At 42.2% G+C, this 22,459-nt stretch overlaps 4 protein-coding genes across 4 annotated transcripts in view; 1 reads left to right on the top strand and 3 right to left on the bottom strand.

Moving 5' to 3' along the window:
• Positions 1 to 3,580: 3,580 nt before the first annotated feature.
• Positions 3,581 to 11,602, bottom strand: poldip2 (polymerase (DNA-directed), delta interacting protein 2). The gene is made up of 11 exons (XM_079578397.1): positions 11,280 to 11,602; positions 7,052 to 7,127; positions 6,621 to 6,718; positions 6,373 to 6,472; positions 6,055 to 6,130; positions 5,539 to 5,646; positions 4,930 to 5,066; positions 4,666 to 4,692; positions 4,447 to 4,572; positions 4,295 to 4,374; positions 3,581 to 4,088 (listed from the first exon to the last, which is right to left on the bottom strand). Exons 1-11 carry the CDS (start codon positions 11,471 to 11,473, stop codon positions 3,974 to 3,976), a joined length of 1,137 nt encoding a protein of 378 aa, XP_079434523.1. The 5' UTR covers positions 11,474 to 11,602; the 3' UTR covers positions 3,581 to 3,973.
• Positions 11,603 to 11,725: 123 nt separating this feature from the next.
• On the top strand, positions 11,726 to 13,413 carry vma12 (vacuolar ATPase assembly factor VMA12). The gene is made up of 6 exons (XM_079578408.1): positions 11,726 to 12,309; positions 12,430 to 12,503; positions 12,597 to 12,686; positions 12,761 to 12,803; positions 12,891 to 13,003; positions 13,093 to 13,413. The coding sequence occupies exons 1-6, from the start codon at positions 12,132 to 12,134 to the stop codon at positions 13,186 to 13,188; spliced, it is 594 nt and encodes a 197-aa protein (XP_079434534.1). The 5' UTR covers positions 11,726 to 12,131; the 3' UTR covers positions 13,189 to 13,413.
• A 1,103-nt stretch (positions 13,414 to 14,516) lies between these two features.
• Positions 14,517 to 16,022, bottom strand: LOC306975471 (homeobox protein SEBOX-like; the record flags this gene model as incomplete). Its single annotated transcript, XM_079573010.1, has 3 exons — positions 15,925 to 16,022; positions 15,603 to 15,799; positions 14,517 to 15,170 (listed from the first exon to the last, which is right to left on the bottom strand). The coding sequence occupies exons 1-3, from the start codon at positions 16,019 to 16,021 to the stop codon at positions 14,517 to 14,519; spliced, it is 948 nt and encodes a 315-aa protein (XP_079429136.1). The 5' UTR covers position 16,022.
• Positions 16,023 to 17,192: 1,170 nt separating this feature from the next.
• The window catches only part of smtnl (smoothelin, like), a 21,366-nt gene continuing 16,099 nt past the window's right edge, over positions 17,193 to 22,459 (bottom strand). Inside the window, exons 3-10 of the mRNA XM_079554681.1 lie at positions 22,109 to 22,187; positions 21,730 to 21,966; positions 21,540 to 21,602; positions 21,392 to 21,452; positions 21,143 to 21,280; positions 20,914 to 21,037; positions 19,873 to 20,024; positions 17,193 to 17,917 (exon numbers count right to left, since the gene is read on the bottom strand). Of these exons, the coding sequence (XP_079410807.1) occupies positions 17,791 to 17,917; positions 19,873 to 20,024; positions 20,914 to 21,037; positions 21,143 to 21,280; positions 21,392 to 21,452; positions 21,540 to 21,602; positions 21,730 to 21,966; positions 22,109 to 22,187 (981 nt within the window). The 3' untranslated portion in view covers positions 17,193 to 17,790. The remainder of the gene's footprint in view (positions 17,918 to 19,872; positions 20,025 to 20,913; positions 21,038 to 21,142; positions 21,281 to 21,391; positions 21,453 to 21,539; positions 21,603 to 21,729; positions 21,967 to 22,108; positions 22,188 to 22,459) is intronic.

Below are 22,459 nucleotides of genomic sequence, written 5' to 3'. Positions count from 1 at the left end.
ACAGGAGGAAGCGGTTGTTGTTGTTTTTTTGTCCAAACAAACTGTGCCCACTTAGAACAGATAGCCCCACCGTGGTTTAGTTTGTCTAATGAGGGTGTCGGCGTGATCCTTGTTTCACCTTATGTATCTGTATGATTCTGCAGGAATAGCCTGTGTGGGTAGAAAATGATCATAGCCCACAATAAATGACTATTCATGATGGTCATGAATGAAGCAAAGTTACAGCAGAAGTAGATGAACTGTTTTCTAATCTGTAAAGAGTTGTTCACTGTAGGGCTGAAACGACTAATCGATTAATCGACGACTAATCGATTATTGAAATAGTCGACAACTATTTTAGTAATCGATTAATCGTTTTGTGGTTCACAGAGACTCAAATAGAGCAAAAATGACATGAAAATGTAGTATTTTTGATGAAAACCTACTTTGTTTTTCACAGTAAGGGTCTGTAGTGTTTTGTACATTGTAAATTTCATGAATATCCGTCTGTGTCTCGTCCAATCAGAAGCAGAGTTAGCGCCAAGAGCCTCCAACAAACATTTACTTTAAGTTTCCTCCATCAACACGTCCTCAAGCGGCGCCACTTTAGCTTTATGTGATTTTTTTTTTTTTTAAATCCAATTTTCCTACACCATTCACAGCCAAGCGATTAATCGATTAATCGTAAAAATATTCGATAGATTAATCGATGACAAAATAGTCATTAGTTGCAGCCCTAGTTCACTGTCAAGAACAACCTGGGTCCATCTAAAACCCGAGATGGGGCACTGATATTGGAAAACATGAACAAACCGCCAGGGGCCAAAGTTTAAAGTAACAAAGCCCGTTGTTTCCTTGCACAAAATCACAAAGGGCATCATCTCATGTTGCATCTGAGGAGTATATTATCATCATCTTATTCATTCCTACAGATTCAGATCCAGGATTTAAAGTGAAAACAAACAAGACAAAGAGCTCACCTTATGCCCTCGTTTGGCTCCAGACTGTGACAGCATCCTCCCAGCATTTCTGTTTACTCAGAGATGGGGCAGGTGCTGTGTGTAGGTGGAGCCACCACGGGATGCACGAGCTGGGGGGGGCCGAAAGCGTGTCCCGTTCAAAACAACAACGCACTTGGAAATGTCTAAAGATGAATTATTGATCCAGAAAAGCAAATCTCCCTAATCGCCTCTCAAGTGGGGAAGAGGTCCGTGGACAGCGCCCGCAGCATGGCCGTAGAGCACGAGCACTCGGGACGCAGGACGTGCCCTTTCTTGTACAAAATGGCCAACTTATCCCACAGTCTATCTATCCCGCGAACAACTTCTGAATGTTTACCACCGAAAGGATGATCACGCGGCCGCCTCTTCGGTTAATCCCTCACGATCTCGGGGAGACGGAGGAGAGAAGCGGCGGCGGAGAGGACGTGCGCGGTGCGTCTGCGGCAGGGCATGGCAATGTTTACGTCTACAGTAGAGGGTGAGCGAAAACTGCCGCCTGTCTCAAGTCACGTATTTCCCCGCTGCTGCGATCAAATACAATACGAGTTTTCCTCCGGGCGTCATTGCGTATCCGAGCAGGATGTCCCGAAATGTGCCAACGGAGCCGCTCCCAAAAACGAGGGAAGTGTGTGGTGTGAGTCCTGCGTGGTCTTCTTCACTGTTGTTGAGACTGGGTGAATCTGAGCGCACCCGCCGCCGTCATCACTACTGCTGCTTCTGCTGCTGCTGCTGCTGCTGATGTTGTGGAGAGGAGGCGGAGGAGAGGAGGGGAGGAGGAGGGCAGCGCGCAAAGTACGGGAGGAATCTGCCCTCTGATGATGCGAAGGGGGACGTGCAACTTTTAAAACACACTCCACGTCCCAACATAAAAAATACGCACACACTTTAAACTGCAGATTATTAGGAGTTACATGTACAAAGCCTGCGTCGTCATGTGAAATAACAACAGATGTTCATTTTGCGTTTAGGGCTGCGTTTTTATTTAGGTCCAGCATCGCAGAGTATGGCTTTTACAGCATTTATCTGCCTTATCTTGCTTTTTTTTTTCTTTTTTTTTTTAAACACCTTTGATAAATTACCTTTTTGCACATTGTCCTGCCTCATCAAGGTGTAGAAAACTTTTGTTTAGTCACTGCGACGTGCAGAAGCCTGAAGAGGAATAGGGACTGGCCTACACCGCCATCTGGTGGTGGCTGTTTGTATTACACAACCGATAAGCCTACAGCAGGGGTGTCCAAACTTTTTTCCTGTGGGGCCGCATACTGAAGCGTACACAGGGTGAAGGGCCATAGATCGGTGGTTAGTGCCGCATAACCTTTGACTAGCAGAGGTTTAAATTGTGCCCCACACCTTTATTTCTGCTCAAAACCTTCATGCCAGCTCTGTCTCACAGGAAAAGGTTAGTTGTTCAGCTAGGATTGTGTAGAATCATTACATTTCAAATAAAAAGGACTATCTCTGATGATGTGTCACGATTCAGCAAAAAGGCCGAGGGCCACCAAAAATTGGTCTGAGGGCCGCATGTGGCCCCCGGGCCGCACTTGACACCCCTGGCCTACAGGTATGTTTGTGTGATTATGCAAATTACGGGGGGGAAATGAAATGCAACATGTTTTTCAAAAGGAATATTTATTCAATTTGCCTTTAATTACATACGTATGTACAGTATTCACCCTTCAGAGGCGCTTTTAAAACAGAAACCCTCTCTTTAAACCAATCGGTTGTGAGACTGCAACACTTTCATCCACATAGGTCAGTTTTTTTTGTTTAAATATCCAGGAATTAAATACAAATAATATTGTATTAACTTCTCAATCAGTATTGCCATGTCATTTCTTTATATCGATGTCAAATACTATTGCTTTTAAAAGGAATTCCATTTTCCCCCAATGTGGTTTTGAAAGAGGTAAATTGAGAAGACCATCGACACTGGTGAGAGCCATGCCCCCATCGGTACATACTCATTATCTCGCATTTAAATGGACAGCAGCCAGACCTGAACAGGCGAAGGATAATTATAAGCATTTACGTACAAGTGAGTCCAATTGGAGACCATTGAACATCGAATCACAGTGGGGGGGATGCGGATAGTGCTGGAAACAAGGGGAAACGAGCTACGTGAAAGAGCAACCCAAAGAGTTAAGGCTCTTTAAAAAGATACAAAACTGAGGCACTCAAAGAAAAGTAATGGTAAAAGGCCTTTATTGCAGCACGGCCATTAGATTAAAACATTGCCTACACGTTTCAGCCGTATAATAAAGGCTCTTTGACTGAAGGAAGACTTAAATATGTAGTCAGGAGCAACGAAATACAATTTTGAATCTTTAAACGATCAACAGGTATTTTGGTAAAGATTTTAAAATGCTACCATGCCAGTAAGGGGTGCAGTTGACCAAAAGTAGAAGCAGGCTGCACCAAATCTCAAAAAGGAAGTATGAGGAGAGACACAAGACAAAATAACGTGGATGGTATATTTCAAAATGGGGCGCGATGATTTAAGATGGCAAAAGAAGGATTTTTAAGTCCACTGTGATTCGACGCTCACCTCATTTTTTGTGCTTTAAGAAACTTTACTTCGCATTTAGAAAAAAAAGCATCTTATAACAGTTACAAACAATGGGTTCACAATTCAGGTCAGGCATAACTTTGTCCAACCAAACAAGGACATTATGTAAGTGACATCAGCAGCTGTTGGTTATTTTGGGAACAATTCTCAATAACTCAAGAGGAAATAATCGTCTCTAAACGAGCTACTCAAAATCACCGCAAATACCGACTACTCTCAGGGCCAACCCATGTTACTTTCTTAACAGTCTTTGCGAGGTATTCTCAAGTGGGTCTGCGTGTATAGCCCTAAAAATAACTAGAAACAGTTCATTTTCCTTTATCCAAATGTATACGGAAGGCAAAGGTGGGTCATTGTACAGGACGGTACAACAGAAGCCAGGCCAGCCAAAACTTATCCAGACATTATTACTTTGGGGTCTTTGCAGTTAAAACGTGTATCCTGCAGGGGGCGCTTTGTCGTCTTTGTTGCTCTCCAAAGAGAAGGGAGGAATGCGAACGTCGAAGTGGGAGCCATCGGTTCTCTCAATGCGGAACGTCCCCCTAGTGGCAAAGTTGAGTGATTATTAGTTATAAGCATCACATTCCAGATATTTTGGATTCGAACTAAGGTAGACTATAAAAAGTCTGAACCAGGACAACAAACAAGCAGCAATAAAAGAATCCTCAAGGACTGAACAAAGGCAAAATATTTAAATACACTAGATACATGAGAACTGTTATAATAGCAAAAGAGAATTTAAACTTACCACATGTGACCACTAGGAGCCTGCAAAGAGACGTGGCTGCTGTACTGAAAGGCAGGCTGTTCTTTAGACAACACAGGCTCCTGTTGGGACACAAGACTGCATTTAAAAAAAGATAAAGACTTTAAGTGACAATAGCGATAGTATTCGCTCACCCGTCCCACGACTCCTCTCCCTCTGACGGTCTCCAGAGTCCCAGACAGACTGAAGATCCTCCAGTGCCTCTCTCTGAGCTGCACCACCTCGTTCCCCATGTTCTCCAGACGGATGCAGTACCGCCACTAGACACAGGGGCAACAACACATGCAAGCTCACAAAGTCTGTCTGCTGAGCCTAATGGTTGGTAACTACAAAGAAATTATATGCTCACTTACCCAATAAACGTGAGAGTTTTGGGCCTCCTACAACACACACAAAATACTCATATTAATCATTCATAATTATTAAGATGTGTATCCTTTTGCAGTTTGAGTTAGTTCATCATGTCTTTCTAAAGGGATTTGTGCTTTGACATGACTTCTTTTATTGTGCTTTATTGGCTGAATAAATGCGTTTTCCCAAATGCAAGATGGAAAACCTAGCGTGTGCAGCTGAAGAAACACTCGGGTTTGACTGTATTTCGCACTCTCTGTACTGACCCTCATGCCCATGTAGAAGGGGATGACTGTGACCCGGATGTTCTCGGTCGTCTCTCGGTGCACGTCCGAGAGCTCCAGCCAGGGGTGGTTCTTCTCCTGCCAGGCCTTCAGGGTGTCTCTGGGTATGAACGGGGGCGCTACGAGCAAATACAAAAATATATAGAATAAATACAACAGTGAAGTGTCTGCATTTGGATCGTAGTACAGGTTTGAGTCATTTACTTTGTATGTTACAAATACAATTGAAGCAACATATTTTATTGTGATGGCATTTCTTGCAAGCAGCTTGAGTCTGAACTTAAATTTACATTGCGGCAGTACGAGATGTTTGTTAAAGCTCTCATTCGTACAGGAGTTTTCAATCACAGAGAAAGGCTGTTCAAGTTGTCATCGATACTGCTTGTTTAGAGTAGTGGATGCTTTCCTTTTCAGCACGAAGGCTTTGTCAAACACTGATTTTACATGTAGTCAGCTGGAGGCGTAGCTACGGTATTACCCACATAACAAAAGAGGTGACAGTAGTTTTAAGAGGAAACAAAGAAAGGTCCCTCCCTACTGACGCTGTATAAATGAACCAAACTCAGTCAGAATGGATGGGAGAGCTCTTACTTTTGGAGGGGTTGTAGACCAGGAAGCGCTCGAAGAGTTCATGCTGAATGGGGACCTGCTCCGTCGAGTGATAGGGGAGGATGTCTTCATGGCTAACATAGTCCAGACCTGAAGGACAAACATGGACAGTTAACATATTAGAACGGGACAGAGCACTGAAATAAAGGCGGAAGTTGATCCACTTTATGGATAATAGGAGCCATTTGTCAAGTTTGTAATAAAGTAGCAATATTACTATTCAAATTACATACTGAAGTGTGAAAACCTTGGAAGTACACATGGCTGTTACACTTATATATTATATGGTCAGTGCATGTTCATCACTGCTTATTGCTGGTGTGGAAATTTGTTTGTAAAAACCCTACATCATTTATGAAAATAATCAAAAACAAGAAAATGTGCAGGTAAAAAGCCAAAAGATAACTTTCTCAAAATTCCTCTTTTTGGCATTGAAGATTTGAAACCACAGAGCTTTAGAAATGCAGTGGGTGTGCGTTTGCCCCGATGGGATCAGACCTGGGATGGCGTACAAGGCTCTGCTGTCGTCGTGGTTTGCCAAAAATGTCACCGCTTCCGTCTGGGACCTCTGAGACTGAAGACAAAACAACGATCCAGAGTGACATCAGAACAGAACACAAGCTGCTCAACATTATTCGCTGCCTCATTTTGTTTAATAATGTGGTATATCAAGCTCTTGCACACAAAAACATGCATGTGTATAAATGAGAGCTTTACTTTGTAGAAAAATCCCTGTATTTCTTTCTTCCCCTTTGCTAGCGGACTAACCAGTGTAGCGGAGATTATAGCCACAGAAGTGTTGAGAGTGTGACGTACTATGTGAGGGCAGTCTCTGGTGTCGATTAGGACTTGGTAGTAGGTGTGAGTTTTTCCCTTCACTTCCTTTGAGCCGTGAGCTCCTGGAGGCTCTGGTTTACTGAGAAAACACAACAAACACGTCAAACAAAATGATTGACAGTCGTGCAATCGGAGTATTGGAAGATATTGTGCGCATCACCAATAATTTGCACATGGCCTTTAGTTTTGGCCTGGTTTTAGTCTTGAAAAAACCCATGTTTTTTTACCTGTCGGACATGGGAGGGGTGACATCGCGGTCGTAGAGTCGGGCGTGCCAAGGAAACAGGACAATGCCTCTGTATCCAAACACGCTGTGCAGAAAGAGCTGAAAGAAAAACATAGACAACTGGGATAAATAATGAGATTACTCGACTAAATGGTTTAACAGGCTGCAGAGAAGATGGGCTTATGGGCACAAACAAGATATCTGAAACGTGCAACTAGGAAACAGTTTGTTATTCTTTGTTCTGTAAAATGAAGTGCAGTATTGAGCAAATAATGGCTTTGTTTTAATGATTTATGCAAAAACAAAAAGGTGTGATCAATGCTATTATACAAGAGATATATAGAGAAAAAGTAAATCAAAGCCTGCTCATCTGTGGCTTTCCAAATCTCAATTTTAAATTAGTAATGTGGCTCATGTGAAGCAGAACCGTACCTGTCCTGTTTCGTATTTGCCGTGTTGTTTCACTGCTTCAAACACTCCTACGGTCTCCAAGATCTTCCCTTCAGGCCTGTTCCCAAAAAACAAAACTCAATTACAAACTTTTGTTTCATTCATGTGATTTAAGGGGGCACAGTAAAAGACATTACAATTCACCAACACTGTAATTCAACTCACAGAATACACTCTGTCTGCATAGTATTAAGAAAATGTGAGATTTTCATTATATATCATAATACTGTGATATTTTACACACAATACATTGCATTGAAGTTAAACAAAATGTAAGAAATGTGTTTTTAATTGCTGGTTGTTGCTGGTTTCAGTCCATGTGCAGATCTACAAGTGTTGTTGCTGTTATCTTTTTCACAGCATTTGTAAAAGCCATAAAAACAATATCATTTATGAACACAAAAGCCGCTTTCTACTGCCCTCTCTCCTTTACAATCCCAATCATAACTTTGACAAGATTTGATCAAACTCCTCAGCCTTACGACACCGACAAATAGAAAATGCCCTAATCTTTCTTTTCTACTGAATATTACCACCGACAACAACAGCTGGTCACTTGAATGAAATAACACGCGTGCTATCTGTGCTCACTGCAAAGCTAATCTTCAGAGATGAAAAACTGGGATTAATAAACTGGATAAATGCTCCCAGGGGATTTGATATTACAGTGTAAGATTGTGCCAGGTTATTTTCCCCATCGCGGTGCAAGAATCAGCGGTAGATATAACCTGAATTTATTACAAAAACAGGGCTTTAAAAGTAAATCCAATCACGGAGATACATCAGCCCCAAAAGACCTCCATGCACCGTTTAGAATCATAAATAAAAATACATGGGACTCGCTTAACCGAATCAGAAATGATACTTGTAAACGCTGGAATGGATTAAGAAAATACCAGTCTGTTTTTAAGAGACAGTCATGAGCTAAGTAAGCAAGCTAATGTTTTGCAAGGCACGGCAAAGTGGGGAAAATATTTACAATTTGGGAAGTCTGTCACAAAAAGACAAAACATGATCCATTTTCAAATTTGTAGAGATATGTTTGACAGTAAGGGAATCATTTACATAACTATTCTGGCACAGTACGTTCGGATACATCTAAAAAAAAAAGAGAGTGCTTTTATTACTCAAATCGTGTCAAAACAGTAAAATCAGTTTGAACGGACTTCTAAGTTTCACAGCTCATTTGTTTCGTCACTGCTGCCTCCTCCATCTGTGCGGTCGTCACAAAGTGGCGGAACACGAATCAAGTCTAAATATAGAACATGCAAACAGCGGGGCCTGCGGACCACCTCGCACCCATCGATCCGCTCCCTCAGACGAGTCCAGGCAGGTCGGCGCTGCAAAGTCAAATCAAACACTAGAACAGCGGTGGCTTAGGCAAACATAAACCACATCTCACACTGGGGCTGTGTCCTTCTGTCTCCGTGTCATAAACTAGCCCCTTTCTTGTCATCACCTCTGTCCAGCGGAGCTCAACATTGTCTTACTTTTTTTTTTTTACAGCTGCACATGAATTAGGGCTTCACAGACAAGAGACTGTTTTCCAACGGTGTGTGGAAATCAGTATTAGCACTGGCCATGGAAAGAAAAGACACATATCGCTCCATTTCTACTAGTGTGGAGGAGCTGAATGACTGAACAGTGCAGTTTGTTGTGACTTGTTGGAACAGTGGTGTTACTGTATCAAGCTGCCTCTCCCCGAGTTCCTAAGGATAGCTCTAAGTCTGTAAGCTCACACCACATGACTCTGAGTGGAGGCAGAAAATGCTTGGTCATGGTTTAAGACGCAGGACACTGACAAAGCGGGCAGGATGAAAAAAAAACTGTTGTTTGAGAAGTCCACAAATAGAACAGCCAATGTGCAGCCAGTTGTGTAAATAAAATCCTAGCCTGCAAGTCAGAGGCTAAGTATATGATACCAAAAGACCAATATTGTTATATTATTAAAAATCATAATGATAAAACATTCAAAAGAAGCTCTGTCTCAATGACTCCGACATCTGGGGTCGTGTCATAAACTACTGATGGTGGAATGGCACGTTCTAGGGTCAAACAACAACACCAAAAGTGCCTGGCTGATCCTCTTTACGTCAGGTCACCTAAGTGAAGAAGACTGCACTGTCATTTCAGCTGCCACATTACTGTTACTGGAGTAGGCAGTGAGGGTGAAAACGTTTGAGCCCCCGGGCACTCAGGGCCTTGAATACGAAAGACAAAAAGCTACATTATTGCATGATGCGACAAAGCGTAGTTTATGTTTTAATTTAGTAAATTACTATGTGCATTTAGTCGACTAAAAAAGATCTATATTTAATGATAATGCATGGATCTTGCCCCACATAGAGCACTAGATTTGTTCCATGAGTCATTGATGTTTTTAGTCCGTGTTTGTTTTTTTAATTCGTTTTTATGAGACGAGATTTAGTTATCCATCCACTCAGACTCCCCGACACACGTGCACAGGCCAGCTCAGAGACATAATCCCTCGAGCGTGTCCGGGGTCTTCCTGGAGGTCCCATCCCGATGCGACACGCCCGGAACACCTCCCTAGGGAGGCATCCTCAACAGATGCCCGAGCCGCCTCACATCCTCTTGACGTGAAGGAGCAGCGGCTCTATTCTGAGCTCCTCCTTGGTGACTGAGCTCCTCACCCTATATCTAAGGGTGCGCCGCCCAGCCACCATTCAAAGGAAAGTCATTTCATCCAATAAGTATCCAGTGTATCCAACTCAGTCAGCAAATAATAGGCTACTTTAAGTCTAACTTCAAAATTGTCAATGGTCAAAATAATATTACACCTTATTTGTAATGACATTACTTCATTTCTACTAGGTGACCAAATGGTTAATGGTCTCAACTTATATAGTGCTTTTCCACCTACATTAGGCACTTAAAGCGCTTTACAGCAAGTCACCCATTCATACACTAATGTACACAGACACTGGAGGCAAGGAGGGTCTTGCCCAAGAACACAACCACAGTGTGCACATTCAGGAGGTGGGATTCGCACCACCAACCTTCCGATCATAAGACGACCCGCTCTACCATCTGCGCCACCGTCACCCAGTGGCAACAGTGTTTGTTTGTCTCCCATTCAAGACCACCTTAACCCAGAGATGATCTGCAGCAGAGATACAACAGTAAACACATTCACAGTAACTCTGTAACTGCAGCCGAGGTGAACTTTCACACACATTTCCAACTGCTGCGCCAACACAGTGACTATTAATCTAAAATCATCTCACCAAACGTAGGCTGGTGACTGATCAGCATGACAACAACTCTACCATATTCAGAACTGTGATCTTAATGCATTACTAATCCAGGCACATTGCAATTTTCGTTTGGCTTTTGTAGCCAGTGATCATTACAGCCAGTCAGCAATCAAATACTTAACACTGTTCAACAAATTGTTAGATAGCATGTAAATCACCACACACTATTCTTCATGTAACATTAATCTGTCTGTAAGCTCCACTACACAACATATTGGGTCATATTGGCTGCTAGTCAATGGAAAAGAACATATGGCTCCTTTTGCAATTCTGGCGTGCCTATGTCAGACCTATGTCAGCCAGATTAACAGTAAAGACCTTCTTCACAACAACCTTTATATTGCTTTTTGTTTTTTTCTTATGTAGGGTGAAATCATCAAAACCCTTGATACAGCTACTGATACACAGTAAAGTAAAGTACACAGTAAACGTTGCACCTGCGCACTTTCTTTGATGTTGGCATACACATCAGCTTTCTATTTTATCAACACAATATTAATTATGGAAGTAACTTACACCAAACACTGCTCAAAGCTCTTTAATACAAAGACTAGCAAAAAAGTCATAAATGATAGTTTGGACAACACCTTTTATCATTATTATTCACTTGTAGTTGCGCTCAAAACAACGAAGAATGCGTTTGATACCGAGTTGAGCAGTTTCATAACTTCTCAGGCAGACAAATCTCAAAGTCAGGCTTCTTGCCCAATCCACGCTGGTTAGTAAGTTAGCTTCAGAGCAGAGGGCAAGCACCATTTACTACAGGGCCATAAACACCAGCTGCGCGAATGCACCCCAAACATTTCACTAAAACACGGCCTGTAGGTCCTGACTAAGATTGCGATTTAGCAGACGCACAGAGGAACATGTGCGGATTTTAGCTTGTGTTTTAGCAGCTAGCAATGACAGGTAGAGGAGGACACCGCTCTTACCGCGACGACATGAACCTCCGCTGATGGAGCAGCCCGGAGCTCGCTGTCAGCCCGCAGGCCCGGCACAGCAACCGGGGTCTGAAGACATCCCAGCCCCCGCTACTTTCCACCGCGGTCAGTAATCTGTGAGAGTGCTTTCTGTTGTATTTACTGACTGTGCTGAGCAAACCTCGGCGCAGTGCACAGGCCGCCATCTTGGATGCCAGGCACGTTCAGCGACACGCACTTCTGCTGAATGTACCCGCGCTGCGTTCAGGGAGTGGGGATAGAGTGGGAATTTTGATTAAAAGACAAATATTACCAACAAGATTTACGCTGTTTTGTTTCTTTTTCAGTTAATATGAAGGCCTACTGTATTGCTTTTTAATTATTGCAAAATCTCACATATAAAATGCGAAATCACCTTTCTTATAAATGCTTGATAAAATATTTAGAGCGTAAGATAACACATGATTAAATATATATTTCAAGCTTGTTTTGCGTTACACAAAATCTTTAGGAAGAAGAAGACGTTCCATATTAGCAAACGTATTTGAGTTCATTTTCCCATTAATATAAATAGAAGTCATTTTAGACTGTGGTTTCTGTGATAACATTAAAAATCTCTACCATCAATCACACGCTCGGTACGTGCACACCCGCTGACCTCTACGTCAGAGTCACAAGGTAAACAATATGGCCGCTTCCACTCCGCAGTGGATACAGCTGAAAGAAATTGCAATTTAATTTGCTAAAACTAAGACATTTAGCCTTTTTTGTTGATGGCAGAAGTTTCTATACGAATTCCCAGCGAGTCGGATTGTGTATTAATGGGACCAGGGCTTTAGGACGCAATTTTCGCGAATTATAACCATGGCGTTGGCATTTGTTGTCGGAAATAAATTCAGACATAAAGTGACAACATTGTTAGAAAACGCTTCGGTGCCTCAAGACCTAAGAGAGGAGCTGGAGGAGATTTTGGAAAACGAATCAACTACAAAACTGTCCTTCAAAACAGCGAGAAAATTGAAGAAGTACCTTCAAGACAATGGTAAACACAGTAAAACAAAAATACATATTTTATACCCATTGTTTATGAGCATGCATTCAAACTTAGCTTAACTGCTTGATCATGATACAATTGTGCTTTTATTTAAATCTTTATTTTTAGGTCATCCATTTTACCTTCATGAGTTTCTCGAGGATGGCTCACTGTACCTGCCTGAGGTTGTGAAACCTCCAAGGGTCAGTTGATTTATTATTTCTTTGCTTTAAGTTTTTAATGAATGAATATATTCTAGAATGTAATGGGGACGCACTCATGTTCTTTTGTTGTAGAACCCAGAGCTTGTTGCTCGATTGGAAAAAATTAAAGCCAAACTGGCAAATGAGGAATACAACCGAATGACCAGAAATGTCAACACTCAGGTACATTTAGTTATTTATGAACATTTATAGACGCCCGACCAACGAATACTGAATTTATTCTTTTATCTCCGTAGCAAATGAGTCACAGTGGAGGGCTGGCAGAGCTTGGACGAGACGGTTAGCTCACATACATTAGGAAGGCTTTAACATTTATCAAATTTAATTTCATCTTGCATGTTTGTTTATTTGTTATTTTTTTCCCAGTACGCTCTGCGAAAGCAGCAGTGGTCACCGTCTTAAACTTCCTGGTGACAGTTGCCGCTGCTTTTGCCTGTTCGTACATGGGCAGCCAGTATTTATTCACTGAAACTACTTCGGTAAGAAGTGATACATAGTTGTGGCTCTGAAAATCCTTGAAAAATGTTTATTCAGTGCATCTTGTATATTGTCCATTTTCTTTTACCAGAGAGTGATTGCAGCCGTCATCGCAGCTTCAGTGGTGGGTCTGGCTGAGCTGTACGTGTTGGTCCGAACGATGGAGGGAGAACTTGGAGAACCATAGCAGAATGAAGGGAGTTTCAACGGTAGCACTGTTTATAAATGGACAATTTCAACTTCATTTTGTGTAAACCCTTTTTCTATCTTTGAATATGTTGACTTTGAGTAATCTATTTTGTATTTTCATTTCTGATTTGTTTACATTTTGTTTTATTTGGCATCAAACCTGCAAGTGTGTGTTTCTGTGTTTGAATGTGTTAAATAAAACCTTCACAGGTGTATGATTACATTTTGCATTTGAGTATATGATTAATTTCATAAATATGACCTATTTGTGTGCCCGAAAATGGAATAAACATTTCCAAATGAAATATTGGTTGAAATACGCTAAACACTTTGTAACCAAACATAATCATTACTATTATGCAAAAAAGAAAGACATTCGAGATCATTTATAATAAAAAGAAGCGTTTCTACTTCCTGCAATATTGTGAGCTGGCATCATTTTGCAATAAGACTTGGGTTTCAATATATCCCTAATAGACGCCGCTCAAGTAGCCTATTTCAGTGCAGCAAAACCTACATTTGCTTTCTGTATTCATATTCATATTTATATCATATCTTGGATGTGGTATCAGAGTAAGGATTAAAATATGTAACTACATCTGGAAAACAAAAGTATCTCTCTAAGATCTGAGATTTGACACAGGATTAAAGCTTTATTGAAAGATTATTTTGTATTAGAGATTATTATGATATGCAGAGATCACTGTCCACTATCACAGTCGTACCAGACTGTAATATTTCAGAAGTTAAATCCGGCTGTAAGCTGATAGACTCCGAGCTCTGCTTTAATTCTATTTTTCTTCCCTCTGCCTGATCTGTTACTTACAGTTCAGGGATATGATAAAAAAAAAATATTTTGAACAAGAAAATAATTATTCCTGTCATGGTATCTTCTTATCAAAGGGTTTAATCAGGTTGTTTAGGAAGGTACTGGAGGTTCAAGCCTTAAATATGATACAACAGCAGGAACAAAACATCATTTACGGTCTGAAAACAATGCATTTTATTTTCTTTCTAAAATGCCACACAACAAATTCTACAAAAAATAATCACTGTTTGAAAAATATAAACAAAACAAAGTTAATACTGTCTCAAAATGGTCTCATAATCCATATTTTTGCACCTGGGCAAAAGTGTTGTGTTTTGTGGGTGACTTTAGATGGCAAAACAACAGTTTCTCCCAAGCTGAGTTTTTTGGGAGTTTCCTGGTCTGCAGCTGTCAGTATCTAATTGTCCAAATAGGAAATGTGAACTGGCGACAGGTGAAGCGTTTTGACCCATATTACAGTCCTAATCCTTCAAAAGTCATTGTTGTACAGAATATAGTCAAAACTCCAAGAAGTTGGTGACAATAGCTGCATTGTAGATCAGATCTGAAATGTATCCCATTGAAGTCTGTGGTCCTATCTGATTGTATGGATGATGCCCTTGCTCCCAATATACGGACTGGGGGTGTGTCGGCACCACCTGGTCCACCCCGCCACCTCCGCCACCCACCGCTGCGTAGGACACCCCGTTGTGAACCAAGTTGTGCGGCTTTCTGAAGCTCTGATACTGCCTATGAGAAGACGCATTGTGGTGGGTCGGTCTTGGCATGGTTTGACCGAACGAATTGGGTAAAAACGCGGAAATTTGGGGTCCCACGGTCTGCCTTTGTGGGTGTTCCTCGTCCCAAAAGCGGCAGTCGTTTTTGGGGGAGCTCAGGGTGGCCGGCTGCTGGTTGTGGTGGTGGTGGTTTGGAGTTGAAGATATGGAGTTGTTGTAGACATGTATCCAGTCTGTGTAGATCTGTGGGACCTCGTCACAGTTCAGGCTTTGGTCCGGCCTCAGGATGTCCGACAGAGGAGTGGTGGAGGGGAACTCCGTTGCTCCACGGCAGGCCTCCAAAACGGGACACCTGCCCCCGGCCTGCAGGGACTTAGTGGATTTGTACAAGCGGCCGGTCTTTATGCTTCTGGCTCTTCTGTTTTGAAACCAGACCTAAAGTGGACGCGCAAAGATATTAACTCTCCAGAAAAAGACATTTGAAGAAATGAAAAACCTTGCCAGATTTTTTCCACATTTTAAGACGCATAAACTGTGATTGATTTACTTTACTGAACAATTTTAAGTTTCGTGTACACAGCTTTTCTTTTGTACCATTTCATAAACAGCAAGGCACCAGTATTACATTTCCAGTAATAACTTGTATGGTCCTTGTTCAAAGCGAGGCTCCTTCAAAAGCAGATTAAATATTATATTCAAAATGATGAGATTAAAGAGCGCCTTTACAGAAATGTTAATGAATGTGGACTGGATTAGGACGTTACGAGGAGCACGTCTGTCAGACCAAGCTGTGAAGCCTGCGTTTGCATTATGAACTGTATATTGTGACTATAAAGTTCAAAACAACACTACTGGACGCTCATGTACCTGGATCTTGCTCTCGGGCAGGTGGGTGTGCGCCGCCAGCCTCTCCCTCAGTGTGATGTCTGGGTATGGGGTCACAGCGAAGGCCTGCTCCAGTTCGGAAAGCTGGGCCCGGCTGAAGATTGTTCTCTTTCTCTTCCTCTGGCCGTCCAGCAGCACCACGGGCTCCGGGGAGGACACAGCGCACCCGTCATCCTCCACTGGGACAGAGACACACCACAACAGCAAAGTCAGTATTGTTTCACACAAGGACAACATATCTGTTCTATTCAAGAGATGCATTGCTCCATGATTTCAGTCACATTGCTCTTTGTTTCAGAAATACCTTTGCAAGCGTCTTGTTCTCCGTAGATCATCTTGAGGTCCAGCTGGTCTTTGGTCGGGTCTGGTTTGAGTCCAGAGAAGTCCTTGAACAGAGCCATCACTCACCTCTGACAGAAGTGATGGGGAGAGAAGGCGGGACCTGCTTTATACACCCCACCCACGGACCACTCTCCACAGGACGCCCCACCCAGTAGCACCCACAGCTCTCACCCCGCCCTGCTCAGCACTAATCTAGATGGGGTTTTTTTTATATCTACTGACAACTAAAAATATGTTTCTCTTCTTAATTTAGATTGATCTGATTTGGAGGGACAGTGGCTTAGCGAGCTAAGCACCCTCCCACAAAGAGGGATAGGCAGTTCATGTTAATGATCGTATTCCCCTCCTCACTGTTTTTGCCTCTGCAGGAGAAAGGGTTGACCTGGGGTCAGTGCAGCTCGAGCCTCTGTAGAAAGTGCCGTAAACAAAAGTATAATCACATAACAACAGCAGCAGCATATGGTTCATAATCCTGTTGTGAGAACGCACTGGTCAATAAAGATATTATATTGAATCAGAGAGGCCTCGGGTGTCAGTCTTTATGAAGGAGATTGTGCCATGTTTACAGTTATTTATCTTCCTCCTGTTATCACAGCAACTATATGAGCCTGAGGTGGAGAACAAGCTGAAAAACAAACAACTCACTCAGAACGTTGTTTTTCATGGCGGGGTCCTCAGAATGTCACGTCCTAGTTTGGTTTGACTGAGCGCTTGGAGGTCGCCGGTCATTAAAATATTATTACTCTTTTTAAACGGGAATTCTCCGACATCTTTGACTTGACTGATTTGACTGTTCATCAAATCAATCACCCCATAGGACAAAGCGAATAGGCCACTATTCCTCTAAGACAAGATGGGACTTATTGATCTGACAATGGAGAAACACTAAGGGGGTGCAAATAGTCAGGGAAAATGTGCAATTAAGGGACAGGATAATATGCAAACAAGTACATGTAAATAAATGTATTGTATGTACAATAAATGAAAAACTTAACAGGGCAAAAAGAATAAAAAATATCAAAATGTCAACGTTGGCAGTGCAAAGTCCTTCTTAAGTTCGGTCCTGTTTTGAATTCTCGTCACACACATTTTTGGATGGAACCCACAATAACTCAAGGACACGCACTTCACACAAATAAATACAATACATAAAATAAATAAATAAATAATGGCAACAAAAGAAATAGTCAGATGATATCGAAGTCCAATGTAGGTGAAGCGATCTTTTATTCCAAAAGCTCAACATCACATCATGTTTTATACGCAAGACTTTTTTTGTGCTTACAATAGTCTATCAGTAATATCGCATTGGTCATATATAGCATATTTTTCATATCCATTCACCCATCACACTTGGATGTATAGGCCATTTTTCATTTGCCTCAACCGGCCTGGGGCTGGCAGGCAGAAACGTGGCTGCCAATCTGCGCCAAAGGCCTCTTCGAAGCATCATCATCGTCAAACGCTCTCACACCCACACACGCCACAAACCACTTAACAAGTAACAAAGTGTAAATTCAAACCAAACCAAAGTGACAGTAATATTTAAATATAATACAGTACGCAGCGAGCCTGGAGTAAATGTGTGTGGACTCATACATGGTACAAGTCTCACCCAACACGATCCAATGAGTTCATCTTTCACTTTATCACAACAGAGTGGACATCTCCGAACATGTCACAGGGTAAAGGCTTCTTAATAGATTTATATCATGTTGAGCAAGTAGCAAAAAAAACGCATCGAACATATTTCTGCCTCGTACAGTAATCTGTGTAACCACCACTAGGGGGCAGGAGAGTCTTTTCAAATGTGCGCACGCCGGCGGATTCACTCAAACTTGCGCAGGTGGTTGTACAGGGACTGGACATAAGTGAAGACACACATGGGGTCAGGCTTACGGCCCATTATCATCATGTCGTCCACTTCAATCAGACGGTCACAACCCGCTTTGGTCCTGAAGAAGAAGAAGAAGAAAAAACTGCATTTATTTCTGTTGTAAAATAGACCTTTTCTTTATCAAAATATTCCTCTGGAACATTGTTTATTTAACCTATGCATTTTCTCCAGTTCAGCATTACCCAGGTCTAAAAACTACAGCCAGTGTAACCCCTCATTTGAAAGCTAAGACCGACAAAACTGGTTTAAATTGATCTGTTTCCTTCCGTTGTTGCCGTGTTGTTGCAACCTTTTTTGACATTTCATTTCATTGTTTTTTTTTTTGCACATTTTTGTCACTTTGTCGTCACTTTTCTATTGCTCTTTTGTGGCATTTTTGCTGTTTTCTCATCACATTTTTGTTGCTCTTTTGTTGCATTTTTATCCTTGTTTCTGTCTCCTGTCTGTTGTTATTTTGCCACTTTTTTCAAGAAGACTTTAGATTTGTGGAAAGCCGGTTTGGGTAAACTGGAGAAAATGCAGTGGGTTAAGAGGTTAAACCCTGTTTAGGTGCAGGAGCTGATATTGCAAGTTCAAACTTATGAAGTTCAAAATTATGTCCAGAACAAATTGTGCTAACTCAACTGGAAAGATTCTAGATTTGATGTTATTCAAGAGCGTTTTGATAGTCATCCAAACAACATTTGGTCTTTGAATGGAATCAACTGGGCTGTGGGTTGTGCCCCATTGGCCACACCTGTGTCAGCCAGACAAGATGATATACCTCCACTTTGGGGTGTTCCTTTGAGATCCTGTCCTGTTTAATGTAGAAATGAACCTACATGCAGTCATCAAGACAGTTTGGACACCTGACAGACAGCTGAAATTATTCTATTGTAGTCAAGAAAACTAGACTGCTCTTCAGCGACATGGCTCGCAGAAAATAAATAAATAAATTAGTTAAAGAATTAGGCTATTTATAAGAAATGTTTTTTTGATGACTCCTTGTTCGAATGCATCTTGAGAATACTATCTGCATCTAAAAAAAAACAGTGGCTTGGTTCCAACAAACATGTTTTGAAGCTTATGGCCCCTGCACTACATATGTAATAAACATATAGATGCATGGTGATATAAGTCGCGCATGTGTGATCTCTTTAAGACGGATCTACATCCACGGCGCTGAGGATTGATGCTGCGGCTCGAATGGAATATTGCTTTGAGTCAAATCAGCTTAATCTGCGGCAGCATTATCACACGTTACGTTCTTATAGGAAGATCACGTGTTAATCCAGGAGTAAAGGCTTAGCAAGAGAATGACCTATAGATATTTTTATTCATTTATTTTTCTCTAATAGGGGTCACGAGAGGTCGCTTGGGCCTGGTCTAGTAGCAATGGGCCATACATGGGTTAATAATGATAATGGCTTCTTCAATTAAGATAATGGCTTCTTCAATTCAATTCTTCAAACTTAATTTGAACATTTTTAAACTCCTTATAGTCCCTTTAAAGCAGTACTAAGTATCTCATGCCCCTAGAGGCCATAAGCACCGCTGCAGGTGTCGTAGCATGTTATGGTTTTTTACTCATTAATTGTCCGTGAGAGTAAATACTTCGCTGACAGAAAAGACAAAGGGAGAGAGGGATATTGTACATTGTGCCACAACCCAATTACACAATGGAGATAATTTTTTTCACTCAAACTTGGCTGTAAATACTGTTTAAGTGGCGCTAGCCCGTAGTTAGCTTTGACCGTAAGCCTGTTAGCTTCTTCTTCATGATTACATTAGTGTGTATTGGGGCCTCTGGGTCGGAGCAGGGAAAGCTGCAGGTGTGGTTTTCTGGCCAGAGACACCAGGGGGAGATGAAAGACCCTCCAATCATCCCTTTAACACTTGCATCACCCCCAGAAGGACTCCGAAAGTAACTTATTAAGATAAACAAGTTACCTACAGAAGCACTGCTTTAAAGCACCAGTATTGAAACAAATATAACAGCAACCAGCCCTACTTGTTCCCATATGATTTACTTACTCTGCCGTCCCGAAGGCCATTTCAAAGTTGTGTTTTCTGTCGGCAGGAGACAGGACAGTGTAGTCGAACTCAGTCGGGAAGAAAGAGTGAACCAGAGCGCAGAAGGCCATGCCATCGCTCCAGCTCGACGAGAAGTTCTGGATATCTATGTTCTACAACGACATAAAGAAAAGCACACAATGTTAGAAGTGGTTCCGTAAGTAGCAGAACTGAAGATGTTTGCTCTTCCCTTTGTTCATGGCGCGGATGGAACGGATTAGGGATGATTAGATCAAAGCGACAGCCCGTATTAAGATGTTTTATCCATAGAAATCAGATGGAAATGGTTTGGTACAGAGGAAAGACGGGTAGTAAGACATTGAGGTTGGAAAGGCGAGTAAACAGGAGGCCTAGAGGAAGACCACCAAGGAGCTTCATGGATGTAACAGTCAAAGAGGACATGAAGTTAGTTGGTGAGTGAGAGGGAAGAGGATCCATGAAAGCAGATCATTTGTCATGGTCTCCAAAATCGATGTAGAAGACTCAAACATAAAGCAAATGTGTTTCTAAATGACACTTTCATGTGGTTTCATAAAGTCCTCAGGCCCGTCCCTCCCGTTGCTGATAGACAAAACAGAAGTGGCTTGTCCTACTTTCCTGGATTTGCTTTGTGTCTGCGAGATTCTTTGAAAATATTGTCATTCCGGGCTGTCTGCTTCCAATCAAATGGACATCTCGCTCTCTCCATCTGAATACATTGGGAGTAAACGTGCGTGTGCTTCCACTTAATAAAAAGTCTTGGCTCGTCCCTAACCAAAACCACATGTAGCAGCTGGCAGAGTGAGCACTGGAGGTTACCGCAGCGCAGTCATGACCACACAGGCCTCTTCCCTGGACTGAACCAATTCAAATTTACTGCCAGTGTAGGGTGTAAAATACAATTCAATATGGCACTGGGCATTGCATAATAAAACTTAAGTCCTGGGAGACGCACAGGCTGAGTTTTAACCAATTTGCCGGGAGACCAGCTTTATAAAGTTAATAGTTGTAAGTGAGAATTACCTGGTATCCAATGGTCTTCGAACGGCACCACTCGAGAAGCACCTGTTTGATACTACTAGCACTGGACACTCCAAAACTCTGAGAGCGCTTCAGTTTGGGCTTGGAATCTACGGGTTTGGGATTCCTGCAACGAAAAAATCATACAAGGAAATGTTTTATGTTTGCCTGAAGAGAGGATTTGGTGAAGGGGAACATTTTGAAGGCGACCGCCAAAACACTTGTATTGTACCTGTTGTTAGCTTCGGCGCCCAGTTTCTCAAAGATGGAGCGTCGAGCCTGAGCGCCGATGTTTCTGGGCAGAGTCTGTGACCGGACCAGCTCCCTCCTCCTCTCTCCCCCCGGCCTGTCACTGACCACATCACTGTCTCTGTGCGAGGGCAGAGCAAAGGACCATTAGTGATTCAGTGCTCCAGTTATAGCACTATTAATTATACATAAAAGGGAAATCTTTGCAAATAAACCTATACTTTTTGCCCACCTGTCCTGCTGTGGGAGTCCTGAATATGTTACACACTTTGCAGGAGCTGAGTATGTCTTTTCTGTAAAAAAAATAAAAATACAAATACAAATAAATAAATAAACACTAAAGGATTTAAGAGTGAACCTGTGTTTACAGCAGAATTTACCCTGAAGCCGTGGAGATCCGAGAGTCCGGACTGGAGCAGGGGTCCATGTCTTCACCAAAGGGGCTAAGGACAACAAACAACAATATTATTTTTCAAAGGTTTGTTTTGTAAAGCCCCCAAACTGCCCTCCACAGCAGTAGCAGAAGCTTATACGTCCAGTAATTCCTCAAGTACTACCGCATGGTCTCACCTGGGGACTCTGTCGTTGTGGGGCTGTGGTGGTTGCTGTTCGGTGACTGGCTGAGAGGTGAACTGTCTGACGCCGGAGACCGGGGGCCGCCGCCGGTGACGGGGGAACCAGCTCTGATCTCCGCAGTCTTTGTGGTGGCCGTGATCGGCAGGTGAGGCATGCGGACCGCGGGGGGCGCTGTGTGTAGGGGCAGGTCAGTGGGAGGAGAGAGCTTTCCATTCACCAGCGCTGAGTGATCTAGATGAAAGAGCATAATGACATGATGAAGTCAAGAAAATATTACATTCTCATTGCCTGAATGAAAATCGACACATGTTTAGCCACAAGTATTTAAAGCAATTTTCCTTTTAGTGTTGAGATGGTGTGGAAATGAAATTACCTGTCGTGTGAGCATGTCCATTGAGATTGCCGTTGGTTGGGGCTGCGTCCACTTCAATGGGCTCCTCTCGCTCAATACTCTGCAATAGACAGAAATAATAGTAAAAAAAAATCCTATCCAAATAAGACTGATGTATTTGGTGTTAGTTTTCAAATTCTTCAAAGTCTTATATAGTCAGCACTCTTCACTTTGAAGCTCTTTGACGTAGACCAGGGGTGTCCAAACTTTTTTCATGGGGGGCCGCATATTGAAGCGTACACGGGGTGAAGGGCCGTAGATCGGTAGTTAGTGCCGCAAAACCTTCGACTAGCAGAGGTTTAAATTGTGCCCCATACCTCTATTTAAGCTTAA

This window comes from Gobius niger (assembly GCF_951799975.1).
Source record: "Gobius niger genome assembly, chromosome: 1".
NCBI lineage: Eukaryota > Metazoa > Chordata > Actinopteri > Gobiiformes > Gobiidae > Gobius > Gobius niger.
The sequence above is the reverse complement of the archived record's forward strand: the minus strand, read 5'-3'. Positions and strand labels throughout refer to the sequence as shown.